This window comes from Brassica napus, chromosome A3 (assembly GCF_020379485.1).
Source record: "Brassica napus cultivar Da-Ae chromosome A3, Da-Ae, whole genome shotgun sequence".
Taxonomy (NCBI): domain Eukaryota; kingdom Viridiplantae; phylum Streptophyta; class Magnoliopsida; order Brassicales; family Brassicaceae; genus Brassica; species Brassica napus.
Window position 1 is genome coordinate 19228769 of NC_063436.1, and position 18310 is coordinate 19247078.

The window sequence follows — 18310 nt, forward strand, 5'->3', positions numbered from 1 at the left end:
GGCCCAAAGGGACATTCATTTTATTACTTTGTCTGCTGTGCTTCGACCCTTTATTATCAGGTTCTGAAGTTGCAGGCCCCCTCACAACACTGCTCACAGCCTGCTGCCCTTCTCTCTCTTCCATCTCTTTGAGGTCAAATCCAAGTAAATCCTCATCTATCCCTTCACATTCCATCATTCCATCCTCCTGATTGTCCTCAATATCCATGTCATTCAAAGCACCAATAATCTGATTGTCTGCAGGAACGGTTACCGGCTCGTGGTCACTAAGGCTCGTGAAAGAAAGAGAGCGAGTAAGCTCCTTTGCCCGCTTTGTGACATTCTCCTCCATGTCATGGTCAATACGTGATGGCGTTACAATAGCACTGGCCAATCTCTTAGCACCTCTAGCACTGATACACTCTCCTGGCCTGCCGCTTTGATACTCAATCACACCGTGGGAACCATTTTTACTTGTACCAGTAGGTTGTTCATAAGGAACAATCTGTCGAGAGCTTGTTGGTGTTGACGCTGGCGCCATTGGCGCTGAGACTGGACGCTTAATAGGCACAGCTTTCTCGCGCCAAGTCTGCTTCAGATTACGGTCATACGGACCCTTAGAAGCTCCATATCTATTGCTCCGATTAGGATCATTATGGCGTCTCATGATCCTATCAGAATGCGTAGCACGGAGATTACCAGGCTGATGCGTCCTTTGTGCATACTTCCTGTCATCCTCGCCATACCTCGACTGAGCTGCGTGTCTGGCAGGTTCCATACGTTGCCCATAAGGCTGACGGTCGTATACATTTGGCCTCTGCTCAGTGTGAAAGTTATGATGCTGTGCCTTATCCTGTGGAACCTGCATCCTCGTAAAAATACCAGGTCGCTCTGGTTGAGACTGAAGCCGCGATCGCACATCCAAAGAAGGACAATGATCCTTCTCATGGGTAAGCATACCACATGTAGAGCAGTGCTTAAAAAGCTTCTTGTACTTGATTTCAATGGTGACCTCATCTCCGTCCTTCGACTCCACTTTCCTTGAGAATTTGAGGGGTTTCCTAGAGTCCACATCAATGAGCATACTGCCCTCAGCCACATCCAAAGAATCAACATGAACATGGCCTAATCTTGCCCCAATGTTCCTAAGATTTGTATCCGTCCAAAGATGCAAAGGGAGGCCAATCACTTGAACCTTAAAAGGAACGATCCACGGGTAATCATCATGAACAATGGGTTCCCATCGCACCAGCACAAACATACAGAAGTTAAAATGGAAAGGACCCTGTCGAAGAACAGAGCTGAGATCCTCTTCGGAAGTGAAATTAAGGAGAAATTTCCCATTGCCCAGGTCATTAGCCGTAATGCGATCTTCCATGCCCCATTGTGATGGCATCTTCTGAAGTAGCTTCTCAACGTTTTGTTTCTTCAGGTTGAGAACCTTGCCTATAAGCGAGAGACTGAACTCGCTAGCAACCAGTGAATCATCCTGATCCATCAGAATGATCGGCGCGTCATCATCCTCGTAAAGGATACCTTTTCCTTTCATGTCTGCCATGTGGCTAGAACGTGATCTGTAAGATGACCCCATGAATACTTAGCGTCTACGTGATCCTCGTATAGGTTCGCCGAGCCAAATCAAAGAGATTCGTGCTGTAGCTTGGGGACACGTGAGTGATCAGATGAGAGTGGATGCGAACAGATCAGGGAACGTGAACGCAGCGGCTAGTTCTGGTGACCTCCACGTCAAAGAACGTGATGATCAGAGGGATCAAAGCTTCTAAGGAAGCTCCAATCTAGCGTGGTCAGAGCGTGGTGATCAGATCCGAAATGGTTCTCTCCACCAAGCGAAGCGACGAAGCAGCAACGGGAAGCGTGAACAAGACGGCAGCTACGACACCTCCAGGAAACGCCGTGGGACCACCTCGATACACAGGGAGTGTCGGATAGTCTCCCCTGCGATGATGCAGAGACCGCCGAGTGCAGAATCGACGTCAAGTCTATCTGGATCGTGGAGTCGCCATTCTCATCCCCTCCTGAGCGGCTAGGGCTTCTGTCGATATTTTTTTTTTTTTTTCCACAAAAATATCATTTGAAAAATAACAGAATTTTCATAAAATATGAATGCTATATAACATATCGAAAGTATTCGCACACAAATTTACACAAAATATCATTGGGTTCATCTTCTTTACCAGGTTTCATTTTTATAATATATTACTTGTACATAAAGATAAATTCATTATTGGTCATAAGTCATTTTTTCCAACGGTCATAAATCATTTTTAAATTTGGTATATATGTTTTGTCCATATATGTTTTGTCCAAAAAGAATTGGGTTTACATATCAACTTAAATTTGGTATACTAAATAAGAAAATCATGTTACTTTTTTTATACAAAGAAATTCAAAATTACTTTCTACAGATACATGATATTGCAGTGATTTTCCTTTTCTTCTCACTTCTAAAATGAAAGTTCAATTGGGTTTGGACGGTTAATATTACAATGATAAGATTTACATCATAAATTTTGGTAGATAAAAGTACAAAGTCCAAGTTTAAAGAAATGCCCCTTTTTAGTAAAAGTACAAAGTCATACTCATATTATCTACCAAGAAATGCCCCTTTTTAGTAAAAGTACAAAGTCATACATTAATTATACATAACCTGATTTTTTTAATAATATTTTTATTTGACTACATTTTTTTTTCTATATACATTACCCGAAATTATTTTTTTGGGCAAAAAATAATTAAATTCGGGTTATATATATAGAAATAAATTTATTCAAATAAAAATATAGTATTATAAGTTATAACTGTGAAATGAATATGAGTATGACTTTTGACCAAAAAAAAGAGTATGACTTTGTATTTTTTACTAAAAAGGGGCATTTTTCTTTAAACCAATGCAGTGTAATTGTTTTTTTTTGTTTGCGTTCGAGTTGTTGCAGCTGCATATACTAATGATAATTAGCTAGTTCCGACGGACGACATCTAGTTGTACATAGTATTTGCAAAACCAGTTACATTGGTATTGAGAGAAAATTGGGTTTTTTATTTGGCGAATTCTTCAGTTAGAATATGATAATGAATTAAGAAACTTAATAGAAAAATAGTCTTAAAAAAAATTCCAAAGTAAAAAATCTTCTAATCTTTTCGAACAATATTAATGCTAGTCAATTTAGTGTGTTTGTTACGGACCAAGCGAGAAGATGAAGGAATCCAAATCGATTTTTCTGGATATTAATGAGCGTGGACTCAGATGGTTTATATTCAATAGTAAGAAAATTGAGTGTAACTATGATGATGATGTCATATAAATATATATAGCAGAGCATTGGTTAAATCAGTTTTGATAACCTTGTTTTGTTTGGACTCGGATGGTTTATGCCCACGCTCGATCGCTGGTCAACAAGAGATAACAAAGGATTGACTAAAACAATAAACAAAACAAAGAGAGTAACTAAGAGAAATTACAAATCATATGTAATATACAAATTTATGTTCATCCCCAAGTATGGGGTGTGTAAATGTAAAAGAAGCTGATGATGAGGGAGACTCATCAGCCCATAACCGACATAGACAGTAACAGTCTTACAGACTCATAACAAGTGAGGAGACATAGTGACAACCAAGAAAAATATTACATGGTAGATGTAAGAACACGAAAGACAAAAAATAAACAGAAGATTAAAATTTACTATCAAGACTTAGAACCATATGGATACATCTTGCTGCTTCTGCTGCACACCATCCATCGTTCCTACTACTCCTGCCATTGACATATCATCTCTGTAATCGAATGAGGCCATGTCAAACGGTGGAGCATCATACACAAGCTGAAACCTGTTGCTGCTACCGTTATTAAGCGCAGCTTCAAAGCTGTTGCTGTTGCTCCCTTGGAAAAACGTTTGGTTACTGTTATTAGCTCTGTTTGGGATGTTCAAGTCTTCAAAGAAACTACTTTCCACCACGTTTCCTTGGAACTGGAGATGCTCTTGATGATTCTGGACCGTTGGTTGAAGCAGTGACACGCTCTGATTCTCCATAACCATAGAAGTTTGGTTGCTATGAACGTTTCTGTCGTACATGGACATGAGCTCGGAGATCATCTTCTGTCCATCTTCAGGAACTCCAATACCAGTTAAGTCAATTGGTTGAGCCACTGAGTTCACTGGTTGCCTTGGCTGAGAATATCCAACTACAGGCTTAACTTCACTGACATGGAACCTGGACTGTAAGCAACTGTCTCGGTGTGGACAAACCAACTGATGGTTGTCTCTCGAGTTCCTATCCAGAAACCCCCTGCTGATGTCGCCATGGACACAACCAGGATTCTCACAGGTGAAAGCTGCTCTGTCCACCATTATAGTGTTCAAATCTCTGCTTGGCTTCCTCTTCCTAAAGAACTCTGATGGAACCTCTTCCTTTACAGGCTTGAGCTCTTCCACTTCGTAAGGACTCTCCTTCTCAACACCTTCAACATCATACTGACTACAATCATTCATCAAAAGGGAGCAACTCCCACCTGATAAAGAAGGAGGACACGACTCGGGATAAAGCTCCCGAGCCAAGGACTCTTCCTGGTTAACAATAGCAAGCCAAGTAGCACTCTCCTTCGCCGTCATCTTATCCTGCAAACACTTAGACTGCCTCACTAGCTTCCTTATCTTCGCAACATCAGGAAACATATGCTTGATAACCGCAGTCAAAACACCCACTTTCCACGCCTTCTTCAAATCATGAGGCTTCTTATAAGGAGCAGGACCTTGACCCTTAGGCAAACCGAGCTGACACCACCACTCTTCTTCACCATTAGGCCACCACGGAGGAGGCACGCCTTTCTCCAAAGGAAACCGTCTCTGAGGAGGATCACAATGCTGCATCAAAGCCGACAAAAGAGACCCAAGAGTCGTGTCCTGAAGCTCTTGCAAAGTATGTGGAGTAGATCCAATCAAACCACTACCTTCACAAACCCCATGGACACTGTTCTCAGCTTGGTACTTGCTTATAGCAGCAGGACCGTTACGATCAAACCTAACTTTATCTTTCCACCACTCCCTGAGATTATCCGATGCCCCGGTCACAGGCTTCCCGTTCTCAGGGATGATCCCGTAGACAAAGCCTTGAGCTTTGCAGACTTCCATCATCTTCAACATGTACTTCAAGATCCCGTCTTGAGCTCTAGACATCTTCTTCCTCCTCGCTTGCTCCTGAGAGGACTGTCTCTGCTTAGCAGCGCCTTCTTTGATATTATCCTTCTGCTCCTTGAGACGTTTGAGGCGCATCTTGTCCCTCCACATCCTCCTCTCCAGCTCATCAACATCGATCTCTTCATCAGTGTAGTCGTCTTCAGTAACAGGTTCAGGCTGTGGAGGAGGAGGAGGAGGGCAGAAGTCAAGCTCTCCGAAGAAGTCCATGTTCCCGCACAAACCCATCTCGTTAAACATCATGGTGATGGCTCTTAAGACCAGAACCGATTAAAACCTGTAATAACGAGAATCAATCAAACCCAAAAATAGAAAGGATTCATTTTCTGAAGAGGGTATAATCGGAAATTAAAAAAGATTGAAACTTTCTATTGTAGATCTACCAAAACCCCCACCTGTGAAAGAATCTATCTATGATCTTCATCTTTAGTAACAATAATGAATTGGAAGAAGAGGAGAGAGAGGAGTTACCTGGAGATTTAAACAAGCAGTTCAACAGAAATGATTTTAAAAAAGTATCTGCCTTTATCCTCTCTTGGTTCAAGTTAGGGGAGAGAGATGAAGGAGAAGAAAAGGGGAGGAAAGATCACGTGGGGGGGAGAAAGCGACTTTGTTGTTGTTATAATTGCGTTTTCTCTCAGTGGAGTTTCTCTGTAGATCATGGAGATAGAGACAGAGTAGAATATATATATATATAACTTTATTTCTTTACAAGAGAGCATTTATTTATTATTATTAAATAATTTCCGAAATAAATAACTTAAGGGTCTCTTCTTGGCACTAGTCACTGCCCCTCATCTGGGGTTTTACTTTTGTATTCTTCTCTGTTCATTTTTATATTAAGCGGTATGAATTTAATTCTTTTTAACACGTAGTAGTATTAATTGTCGCGAAACTATAATACTACTACGTTTCTTTTTCTTTCTTTTTAATTATTCTTTAAATAGATATATTCATTATCTATACCTCACTACAAGCTGGTGGAATAAATAAAACGCACGCATTTTGTAATACTTGCGTCATCGACAACTATTATCGATTAGGACAAATTGTAATCTCAAGAGGTGTGTAATAAAACATTTTAAATAAGTTTTTCCAGTTCTCGATTAATTATTATCACGTTCTCCAACACGTTTGTTAGAGACGAACCAAACAGCAGTGTTCAATTTAATATGCTTTCTTTTCGACTGGTTTTTAATAATCCCAAAATATCCACACAGAAGAAAGAGTTTCTGAAGAGTAATAGAAATAACAACGAGTAATAGAAATTCAAGGTTACCTTGACGGCACTAGCTATCTCACTGATGTCATCTCCTATGTGTTCTTTCCATGTCCCTTTGACAGTTTTTTTTTGTACTCACTATGCTCATAAATGATATGCTTTTAGATATTATGGAGAGTTGTAGGATTCAAAGGGAAATGTTCAACTTGAGCGTGGAGTCCAAGACGGTGGACATGGACATCGTTACATTGTTTGTATAGTACTTGACAAAATTTAATATCCATATATCCCTTGAAACTTAACTCAAATGGCTGTGATCATCTGAGTCTTTTTAGGCCACGGTTTACAGGGAAGCATCTTTCACCCGTTCAGCGGAGGGACTGAAGAGGTAGAAGCGTTCCACAGTGACATTTCATGTAATCGTAGAACCTAAGCCTTGGAAATGGAATACAGGAACTCAAAAACATTAATGTTGTATTATCTAAACTCTCCCTGATGCAAGAATTCTATTGTATGGAGTAATGGATCGTTCTCATAATCTGACTCTCTTTTTCAATTAGTAATAATTCTAAATTGCCAGAATATGATGTTTGGTTACTTGGGTTTTAAGTGTAACTTTTTTGTTTGGAAACACTCAGGAATATAAAGAGGAAGCAAAAACGATGATGAAACTAGTTGTCAAAAAGAAACACTGACCACAACTTATTTGATGAATCCATTTTGTGTATTAAAGACATTAATCGAAAGCAATGAAGTTATTGATCAAATCCGTATAATTTAATTAACATCACTTATATAGGATACTGTTATTATTATAATACTCATAACATATTAGTGTAATAACTTACACAATGAGATTATACATCAAAATGGGTTGTTAGACAAAATTATTTTGCATAGATTCTAAGGAACAAATCAGAACAAAAAAGACTTTTTGTTACATATATCTCTTAGAAACCCTCCTCAATGAATCTCTTTACTGCAATAGAAGAGCCAAGAAGGCGGAGAGTGATGCAGCAACGATAGAGCCAACCACCGGAAAAGCCACGGTGGCTGAAGAAGTACCTGGTGCTGGTGCTGGAGACTCCATGGTAGCCGCCGTGGCTGAGCTCACTAACACAGCCGAGACAAAGAGAGCGACAAAGAAGTTGTTGACATTCCTCATTTCTATTATTATTATTATTATTATTTATTTATTTATTTTGGATGATGGTTTTGTGTGTGTGTGTTTTATCTGATGCCTTGAAGGTGAAGGTAAAGAAGGTATTTATATTATGACAAAATGCGGAAGGAGAAATAAAGAGAGTTTCAAGGTCTGCCGTTAACTAGAAAGTCAGGATTCTCTAGTTTTTATTGCTAATTTAAGAATGAATAAATTGCAAAAATAAACTAGTGCGATAATTGTTCTTGGATTGTTTGAATGAGTCCAATAAAAAAGAGAGAGATAAATAAGTCCTCTGAATTAAAAACATTCATGTCCGCACTATAAAGCCAGGAAAAATACATATCCAAACAATATTAACATGCCAAAACATTTTTAAACTAAATAAGAATTTGAATTGCATACCTAAACTCATAATAAATAGCTAAAACATGTTTCCTAACTGAAACTCATAATGTTTCCGTTACCATATCCCCTGGAAGATCAGATATTCTTGTCGCCATTCTTCTAACTTACAAACAACGTTTTGTAACTTGTCCTCTCTTTTCAATTAAGCTAGGGTTTTAGAATCTCTTTGATATATAGTCTACATATTTTCTTTTGCTTTTCCTTTCGAATAAAAAGAGATTATAGCTTTTGAATTTAAAAATAAAAATTCATTTGTTTATATTTCACTGTCTTTCCAGACGTGTATAAACTAGAGAGAATAATTAAATGGAAAAAAATAAACTACAGAGACAATTGTTCTTGGACAGTTCGAATGAGTCTCCAAAAAAAAAGAGATTAGTCCTTTCAATTAAAAATGAAAACTCATTTGTATTTACAGATGATTCACAGATAAAACAGACTACTCCAGAGACTTGAGACAGTTGTTGCACACATGACATAATTACTTAGAAAAACTCATTGTCTTAGGCAAACTCAGCACAAGAAAGTAAAGACTGCAAAAGGAGAGACAAACACAGCACCAATCATAAACTAGGGCAGAGAGAAACAAAAAGGATGCAAGTACAAATTATGAGAAATACTACCTCTACAACTATAACATCCGATAACTCTACATACATTATGAGAAAACCATGTCTTACGATTTGACTTCCATCATGAAAATCTTGTTTTTCATTAATCATAAATTATATTTTCGGGATTCGATCTCCTGGAATTCTAACTCCAAAAGGCTAAACATCATGATGTAAAAGCAATGAAACTTTAGTCAAACTACTAGACTAAAGAGTTTATGAGTGATAATAAATAGTAAAACACAAAGGTTTAATAGTTGACTATCTGTATTATTGTTTAGATGGAGATGACACAATAAAAGGAACAAGCATTGCAAATTGAACTATCTACTTAATCTAGTAATCTCTCTCTTTCCTTTTGCCTCATCGATTGATTTGTAGTTGCACCAAACTTGGAGCATAAGAAGAGAAGACAAGTTTGTTTCCAGGTTCCCTATCTTTTCTCATCTCCACAGATTCGATGCATCCTTGTTCTCTAATGATATAAGCTCTTTTGTAAATATGTCTAAACAACTTAAAGAATCCGGAAACAAGAGCCAGTTTCTTCTCCTCATCAATGAAGAAACTCTCAGTCACAAAGCTTTGCGGTGTCATCTCCACTCTCAAGAACCTGGTCCAAGATGCAGCATTGGGCTCAATCTTGCTCGTAATCCAAAACTCCATTACATTATTGTCTTCGGGTTGATGTAACACAGCGAGCTGCTCATCTCTAACACGAGAAAGAACCACGGTTTTTATAAACCTAACACCAGCACCAAACGGCAGAATAAGACGCTGTCCAAACCTCTCTGCTGTAAAATCGAAACATAGTAAGATATATTGACTCTCAACAACAAACCCTTCCAAGCAAGTTTCTTCAGCCAAAAAGTAAGTGTTTCCCTTGAGAGACACGCCACTTTTTATAACGCAGTTGCCGGGATCGACATCAAGAACTCTCCATGAACTTGAGTTAAAATCGTAGATTTCGAATAAGGGACCAGGTTCTGAGGACTTAGTAACGTCCAAAACCCTCAAGATCTTGTGGTTACGATCGTTGTTGTTGTTGTTTCCATATCCGAGACCATACATGTATGCTGAATGGAGTTTGTCCCTGGTTTGGATCCACCTGAGTTGTCTCAAATACGGGTTCCACACAAGAAGCCGCGTCTCATCTTTGATGACGCATAACAGCAAGCCGTCCCAGTGAAAGACTTCCCATATCTCAGCTTGTTCAAGTAACCATACTCTCTCAATAGAGGGACGATAAACCAAGTTGCCGTTGTCGCGGGTTCCTTGCAGATCAAGTTTCATTGAATAAAGGTTATAATCTATTACCATGAACCCTAGAAACGTGCCCTCTGCGTCTGTTTTAGCAACTATGTGGGTTTTTGATAAAACTTCCCACGTTTTACAAGTGCATCGCAGTGCCCTAAGAGATGTCAATGGAACCCTAGATAATATCTCCGTTACCAATTCCCCTGGAAGATCAGACATAGCCATCGCCATTCTTCCAACTTACAAACAACGTTTTGTATCTTGTCTTCGCTTTTCAATTAAATTAGGATTTTAGAAATCCTCTTTTATATATAGTTTTTATATATTTCCTTTTGCTTTTCATCTTATCCCCTTTCAAATAAAAAGAGAGTATTGATTTTAAAATCATATTTGTTATAGGATATGTAGCTTAATATATACTCCTTCCGTTTTTTATATAAGTAGTTTTAGATGAATTTTTATGTTCCAAATTATACGACGTTTTTGATTTTCTATGTAAAATTTATTAACACTTAATGTTATATGAACAATAATAATATACTTTCTATTTTATTATGGGTTGATTTGTGATTAAGTAAATAACTAATGATATTTTTATTTAGAAAAAATCATTTAAAAAACGGAGAGAGTATTAATTAATTTGTAAGAGATTTTAAACTTAAAAAGAAGTTATTTTAGAGAACCACCCCCCAAAAAAAGAGTTAAAATGTTAAATCATATGAAAAATATTTTAATAAATATAGAATCGTGTTAATATAATTTTATCCGGCAAGATTGTCTTAATGGGTAAACAAGCCCAAGCCCAAGAGCCCAGTTTAGCTTTATTCCCCATTTCACTTTCTCTCACAAAATCAATTTCATTTTCAAGTTAAAACACTTCTTCCCTTGACCTGCGAATCTGCGATTCCGAAAGCACGATTCCAAATTCGAAGGTTCAAAAGAATCAGGGAGCAGCTCCTCGAAAGTTCCAATCGAATTGATCATCCTCATAAGCGACAATGTTCTACAGAGGGTAAGCCCACCAGATTATCCCCGATTTGTTGCTCCTCATTCAATTGATTTCATTAGCTTTCCGCAATTAGGGTTTCTTTCTCGTGATTCGTACCTTCAATCACTTCAATTCATCTCCTTTTGAAGCTTATTCCGTTTCGATTTCATTCAATTGTTAAATTTGATCGGAAAGTTTCGATCTTTTAATCTGTAGTGTAAGAAAGTGATTTAATTAGGGTTTTATTGTAATTGGGATTGATTCATACACACGTCACTTTAGTTAAGCTCCTAATGAAGTAATCCATAGATAGTGTTTTGATTTGTTATGGTGAATTGTGTAGATATGGAGATGGTCCTGATGGGCGTGAAACGGGACCTAAGCGTCAAAGGATGAGTGCACAAGGTCCTCCAGGGCCATTCTATGGACCTCATCCTGGTTCTGCCTTTATGTATAACCCTTACGGATTCGTTCCTCCTCCTGTTTTCCCTGTGGTTAAACTCCGTGGTCTCCCCTTTGATTGCGCCGAGCGAGATGTTTTGGACTTCTTCGGTGGTTTAGATGTGGTTGATGTCTTGTTTGTTCACAAGAACAATAAGGTTACTGGGGAAGCCTTTTGCGTTCTTGGTTATCCCCTTCAGGTCGATTTTGCGCTCGGTAAGAACAGACAGAACATGGGAAGGAGATACGTGGAGGTTTTCAGGAGTACGAAGCAAGAGTACTATAAGGCTATTGCTAATGAGGTTGCGGAGTCTCGTGTCCACGGTACAGTTACTGATGGTGGAGGAGGTGGAGGGAGCGGTGGAAGAAGTGGTGGTGGTGTGAGTGGTGGTGGACGTTCACCTCGTAGACAGGTGCAGAGGGTTAGACCGAGTGATGATGGGAAAGAGAACGCTGAGCATACGGGTGTAATGAGACTGAGAGGGTTGCCTTTCTCAGCAGGGAAGGAAGACATACTAGACTTCTTCAGAGATTTTGATCTGTCTGAAGACTCTGTTCATGTTACTGTCAACGGTGAAGGGAGACCCACTGGAGATGCGTTTGTTGAGTTCAGGAGCGCTGAAGAATCGAGAGCTGCGATGGTCAAGGACAGGAAGACGCTAGGGAGCCGTTACATTGAACTGTTTCCTTCATCAGTTGAAGAGTTAGAGGAAGCACTATCAAGAGGAAGGTGATTCACCGCTTCTCATGTGTACTACCATTCACTCCTTTAAAATGCTTGTCAGAAGATCATAGTTTCAACGCATTGGTGGTTCCGGTTTTGATGTACTATCTTGGTCAGGGTTACTAGTTTTATCCATTCTTTAGGCTGTTTTGTTGTGTAATATTGATGGAGATCTCTGAGCATTATGCGTCATTAGAGTAAGCTGGGTGCTAAAATCTTCTATTGGGTATCGTAAGAACCCTTGTTGGATTGTAACGTTAGGCTTTTGCTGAAAGTTGTAGCAATAATAATAATCTTGCTTGATGATGATCTCTTCTGTGAGACATGTGGTTAAAACGGATAGAAACCTTTGGATTCTTTCTAGTGTTTTTATGCAAAAAGACCGAGTATTCGTTGATATTCTTAGTTTGGTACGAAAAAAGCATAAACAGTAAGGAGCATTTCTGTGTATATATATTCGATATCTTGATGACAGTATCTCAGACATTATATTGGTAGGGCCAAAACCATTGGACATACATGTATGAGTACAATGGTAGTATAGTTGTTTGGTCATTGTTTCTTGTGAAAACTATAGCAAAAATACCAAAATCAAAAATGTACGGCTGAATCATAATAACTGTTAGCATTTAACTGTTCGATTTTTTGGAAATGTTACTAGTACTATGCAAGCAGAAGCAGCAGAAAAATCTTTGGGCTTATCTAATTGAAAACTACATCTTGTCTTTTGTCACTCTGGTTTCTTGTCCACACATCTCAAGGAAGTCTGACAAATTTTTACATTGAATCGTCTGAACTCTGAAGTTATTACAATCACAAAAAGAAAGTTATTGTAAATAATACTAAATTAACTTGAAGAAGTTAACTATTGATTAAATAAGATCAACAATCATTCCATCACTATGATCCATAACTATCAATCGTAGTTGAATGATCTTTTCTCAAAGAGCTTTTCTTTGCCGGTAACTTGGACATCTTTGATATTTGAATCTGCTTCTTCATAATGGTTGGGGGGAAAAACATTAAGCAAAGGAGAACATATTAGAATCAGAGTCACAGAACCATTAAGAACGTTGGCGAAGGCGATATAACAAGCACCTCATGATTTGATGGCTGAAACCATATATATTATGTTTTGCCTCCAATTTTTTCTTAAACTCTTAGACCCAATTTCATTATTCATTTAGACCATTTAAAATGTATTTTGCCATTTTCTCTAAAATAAAATATCTGAGACACTCAACAGATTGTTAAACATGAAGCACATGCACATAATGTAATAAAGATTTAATATTCGAATCTTTATATATTTAACATGGAACATACAATGCAATAACTATTTAAATAAAGGTATTTAGCTAAATTTTGTACTAATTAAAAAAGTGCGGCACATGTCACATTCTTCTTTTACATGGTGGCCATTGATAGAGATGAACTCTATTTCAATGTACTTTATTTAAAATAATTTTCTTCTAAATATAGAATACAAATATATCTTTCATTAATTTAAAAAAAAATAGAAATGAACCGCAGTAAATTTGCCTATAATAATTATTATTAGAAATAGATACAGAGATCATGAATTTGATTTGCTTTTACATCTGTTATAGCAGAGCGATAAAAGTGGAGAATGCGTCCCTAAGTGTGGTGGTGGCGGTGATGGCTTCAGACGTGGATTCAGTATGAAAGAGACTCTAGACAACAGCTGATGTGGGGTTATACTAAGGGATGGTGGTGGCCATAGTGATTTGTACTGTTAACGGAAAAGTCAAAGCTGGTAATGGCCGGATGTTAATTTGCAATATCACATTTTGTTAAGTGCCATCAAGCGATGATGATACTATGGGAGTTTAGCTTGAGTAAGTACTAGCATCGTGGAAATCGGATAGCCCCGTTGATTTAGAAGAATATCATATCTATTGATATAATTTGTTGCTGAATGAGGTCTCTTAACACTTTGTTTTGCTCCGAGAAATCAACTTGTGTTTGTACATATAGTAGTATTAATATGATATCCATATTTTGCGTGCCTACAGCGCTTTCCCTCTAAGTTCACACTTTCATTTTTGTCTGACCGTCGGGAGTGTAGAGTGATTCTTTCTGCAGGCTTAAAGAACTTATTTACTAACCTTTTAATTAACATATGCTATTTTCGTGATTTCATCATACGATATCAAAATCACTTTTTGATAGATTATTCGATTATTCACTATTTCGATTTAAACATGCTTAATTTTGAAATTCTTTTTAGATATACAACATAAAATAAAGAGTTTTCACTTTGGTGATATAAATAATTAAATTAACTTTGTCAAATCTTTAAACATACAATATCATATATAAAAAAACATCTTATATCAAAACTGGAATATTGCAAATTGCAAATAAAAGAATACAAACTTGTTGATCTGTGTATGTGTGAACACATAAGATGTATAAGAATCTAAATTGCCGCTTTACATAGTGAATCCTATGTTATAGGATTCCATGACAAGAGCCAATCTCGCATACTTGTGTACTTTTGGGTTTTAAAAAGTCTGTTCACTTTAATTTTTTTTTAAATTGGCATTCTAATACTAATTCTGGTACAACCATACAACCTCAACCAAAATCGGAAATAGTTGGTTGGGATGAGCACAAACCCATGTTTGTAGCAGTTAATATACTAATATAGTAATATAACATTGAATTTGCATGGCAGTCCACGTGATTTCCTTCCTTCCCAGCTCATCAAAGTTTTTTTTAAAGTCTGTGTTAACTTTATCTTGTTCATTTTCCATTTATACAAAAAAGAAGTTAATAGTTAATACTACTACTTAATACTACGACAGAAAATAATAAATTTCTTAAGATTCTGATATACCGTACGCAATTAAAGAGAAGCTGATTTTATGTGTGTGAATATCTGGATTTAGTCACTGCAATGAATTACATTTTAGGAAAGTGTTGTGATCATTTATTAATTGGCATTTTTAGTAAAAAAAATAAAACAATATATTAAATTAAAAAAAAAAAAAAAAAACTGAAAAAGGTCAATTTTCTCGTTTGTCGCTGTCGGGTTCTGTTCCACATCTAAACAATAGTGTAACTTTTTGGGGTCCGACACCATTTATGAATTTTAATAGAAATGTGTTTTACAACTTCCAAAAGTTACAGTCGCCATGTGATTTGTCAAAGAGTCAAGTTTGTGCACCAGCACCACTGTAAACCTGAATTTTCCACATCATGTTACCTTTCAAAGATACCACTGTTTGTTTTTACTTCTATATATATATATATATATATATATATATATTTTTTTTTTTTTTTTTTTTTTGCAGTGGCTCAAGAGATTTCTCCATTAGAAACAGCAACCTTGCAACATTTCGAACTATAACATTAATGAACATATCACACACCTGTTTTTCTTACTTGTCAACTTTCAACTTCTCACCGAAAGTACAAACATTTCATATTATATACAGTATCTCATTGTTGAACTGTATACGTGCTGCATATCCTTATTTTAATATTTCATATGGATTCTTCGATTATTAAGCTTTGTCTGCTGATAATACTATCTCTGTTTTTTAAATATAGATTTTTGGTGTTTTCACACATATTAAAAAAACATTTTAATCATAAATCATTTTTAAAATTATCAAATTCTAATGTTTTTTAATCAATAGTTTTTCAATAAATCCAACTAATTTTATTAAAATTTACAATTTTTGTATAAAAAACATAAAAAAAATATTTTTATGAAACAATTTTTTTCTTCTAAAACTTAGGAGTATTAGAGTAATGAGTTGACTTTGATTTAAAAATTTCATATTTTCTTTAAAGAAAATGAAATTTATAGGAATATGTTGGTTTCATATGTTTTGTAAATAAAAAGTTTCAGCGGAATAAAAGATAATCTGATGTTTCTTTTCTTTTTCTTTTGCTTTTGTGAAAGTAAGCAGTAGTAAAATTCAACTTACCACTATTTTCTTATACCTAGTCAATGCCTTATTAATGCTTATGCTTTTAGTCTTTAAAAACGGCAAATAAAAAATATACGACCCATTTCGTTGGTCAGTAACTACATGCACTCGATCCTTAAAATATAGATATACTATATAAAAGAAACAATTCTTTTTGATGTCAAAAAAAAAAGAAACAATTCTTTTTACCTTTTTAAATTCAAGTTCAATAGTCACTCACTCATTTCTTTGGTTCGTCTCAGTGAAAACTTTATAGGTAGTCAAAATCCAGAAAACGTGTTGACTCGCGTCTCATATTATATATGCTACTAACTAAGCTAGTAAGCAACGACTCTCTTCTTATTCCCTCTCCCTCTTTCACCTAACCTTGCAAGCAAAATAAAACATCTTTCGAGTAGGTCTAAAAATGGCGTCAAAGAAGGCAAGAAAACAAAATCGAGCTGAGAAGAAAATAAAAAAAAAACCATTTCAAGAAACAACTTCCACAACACAAGAACACCGACAAAACTACTATTCTCGATCATACTTCTTCATCTACTGCTGTCTCTCCATGTTTTTCCATAACGACGTCGTTCGCTCCGCAAGATTCAAGCTACTCTGCTCCCTCTCCTTCTCCGGCGATGTTGACGTCACCAGATGAAGGTGGCGGCGATGGTTGTTGTACCCCGAAAGCTCAGAAGTCTCGGATACCGGAGATGCTGACGTGTCCACCAGCGCCGAAGAAGCAAAGAGTCTCAAAGAACTGCGTGTTACGGCGGAGACAGATCGTTTTCTTTGCTCCTACGGAGATAGACCTCTTCTTCGTCAAAGCATACGATTGACGAACATATCTGAACTAATATTTGTAGTATTTTTCCGTTATTTGTGATATGATCGATCGATAGAGAAAGTAGTATGAGAAGATGAGTAACGTTTCGTTTCTTTGATTTTGTTAATACAATAACGAAGGGTGTATTATAAAGTTTTGAGTGATGTTTTTATTTTTCTTATTATTTTGGTTTGTTTAACATTTTGTTCCTTTGGCGCTTGTTTTTGGATTAATTTGAATGAAGTCGATTTGAGTTTTGTGGTAGGGTATTATCAAAATCTACTACGACTTAATCTATAATTAAATTATACTTTTCTTGATTCCCTTTTTTAAGTGCTATGTGTTAGGTTGCTAATGACTTTAGGTTCTGTGCCTACTAGCTTTGTCGATTTTTCCGTTCCGTTCACCTAACGTACGTATCGTTCTTCGCTTGAGTTTTGTTCACTTTCACCATTCGTTTGATAGACAGAAACAGTCGCTTTCTAGGCGGAACATCACACATGAGTTTACGTCCCAACAACGTTAAGACAACAGAGGTCATCTTTAGTAACATTTTTACACTGCTGAAATTGTGATTCTCAAACTATTTATCAGCAATTCAGCACCGCAAGAAAAATTTAAAATGCATATGCATGTATGCATACACTTCGTGTTATAATAAATAAAAATAAGAAAGTAGTTTCTAGTATATTCCCCTATTAATTAAATCCATCAGGTTGATAAGCTCAATTGTGTTTTTGGTTAGTCACAAATATGTTAACTTAATGTTCAAAAAATATTTTAAATAATATTTATATGTATGCATATAAAAACTACGATGTGTTATATTGAAAGGTTTTGAACAATTTTTAATCCAGTTTCCTCCCTAATTAAGTTCAGATTTCTTTGTTACACTTCATTAATAGTTTTTTGTATTATTCCACTAATTGAAAATACATAGATATGTTTTAAAATTTAGTGAAAGCAAAGGGACGAGAAATATGTGAAGAGTTAGTGGGGATGGCCACAGTGTCGAGGCAGAGGATAACATCTGCCAAGGGAATCCAATGAAGTGACTCGTGCAGCCTTTCTCATCATTTTCTCTTTATTTTTTTCTTCCATAATTTCTTACAAAAGGTAAGAATCACATCTTTATTTGATCATCAATAATACATAAAAGACCATCCTTTCCCGCAGAAATGATAATTCATTATTGACTAATTGGGTTACATATCCATGTTAGGGTCAAAGTAATCAAAAATAATCTTATAACTAGAGTTTGAATTGTATCAGACATGTACCAAACATAAAATATAATTTAAACAAAAATATATCGCGTAATGCAGAAAATAAAAAAAACTCAAGAAGGCCAGATAATATTTAGAAAAAAAAAACTAATTGATTAACTTAATTCAAGAAAGAAGAAGAAAGATTTGACAGAAAGAACAAAGAAAACTAAACATGATGATTGTGATTTTAATTGATAACCGGTACAATAATAGAATGATTTTGCAATTCTATAAAAGTCCAGTCACATAACTAAATATGTCTCTGAT

General features: G+C 36.2%; 4 protein-coding genes and 1 pseudogene across 5 annotated transcripts; 2 read left to right on the top strand and 3 right to left on the bottom strand.

The window, feature by feature from the left end:
- Window positions 1-3437: 3437 nt before the first annotated feature.
- Window positions 3438-5858, bottom strand: LOC106420792 (protein ETHYLENE INSENSITIVE 3-like). The gene is made up of 2 exons (XM_013861639.3): window positions 5664-5858; window positions 3438-5469 (listed from the first exon to the last, which is right to left on the bottom strand). The coding sequence occupies exon 2, from the start codon at window positions 5433-5435 to the stop codon at window positions 3693-3695; it is 1743 nt and encodes a 580-aa protein (XP_013717093.2). The 5' UTR covers window positions 5436-5469; window positions 5664-5858; the 3' UTR covers window positions 3438-3692.
- Window positions 5859-7190: 1332 nt separating this feature from the next.
- On the bottom strand, window positions 7191-8079 carry LOC106420619 (arabinogalactan protein 40-like). Its single transcript, XM_048777016.1, has 2 exons — window positions 8044-8079; window positions 7191-7603 (listed from the first exon to the last, which is right to left on the bottom strand). The coding sequence occupies exons 1-2, from the start codon at window positions 8077-8079 to the stop codon at window positions 7391-7393; spliced, it is 249 nt and encodes an 82-aa protein (XP_048632973.1). The 3' UTR covers window positions 7191-7390.
- A 750-nt stretch (window positions 8080-8829) lies between these two features.
- Window positions 8830-10266, bottom strand: LOC106420794 (F-box protein At1g59680-like). The gene has a single exon (XM_013861643.3). The coding sequence runs from the start codon at window positions 10078-10080 to the stop codon at window positions 8959-8961; it is 1122 nt and encodes a 373-aa protein (XP_013717097.2). The 5' UTR covers window positions 10081-10266; the 3' UTR covers window positions 8830-8958.
- Window positions 10267-10696: 430 nt separating this feature from the next.
- Window positions 10697-12401, top strand: LOC111205396 (heterogeneous nuclear ribonucleoprotein H3-like). 2 transcript variants are annotated; one of them, XM_022701139.2, is made up of 2 exons: window positions 10697-10861; window positions 11181-12401. In XM_022701139.2, the coding sequence occupies exons 1-2, from the start codon at window positions 10848-10850 to the stop codon at window positions 12010-12012; spliced, it is 846 nt and encodes a 281-aa protein (XP_022556860.2). In that variant the 5' UTR covers window positions 10697-10847; the 3' UTR covers window positions 12013-12401. The 2 variants fall into 2 exon arrangements, with proteins under 2 accessions (XP_022556860.2, XP_022556861.2); XM_022701140.2 differs by lacking the exon at window positions 10697-10861 and having other exon boundaries at window positions 11261-11341; window positions 11428-12401.
- Window positions 12402-16162: 3761 nt separating this feature from the next.
- LOC111214658 lies at window positions 16163-17032 on the top strand (annotated as a pseudogene).
- Window positions 17033-18310: the final 1278 nt, after the last annotated feature.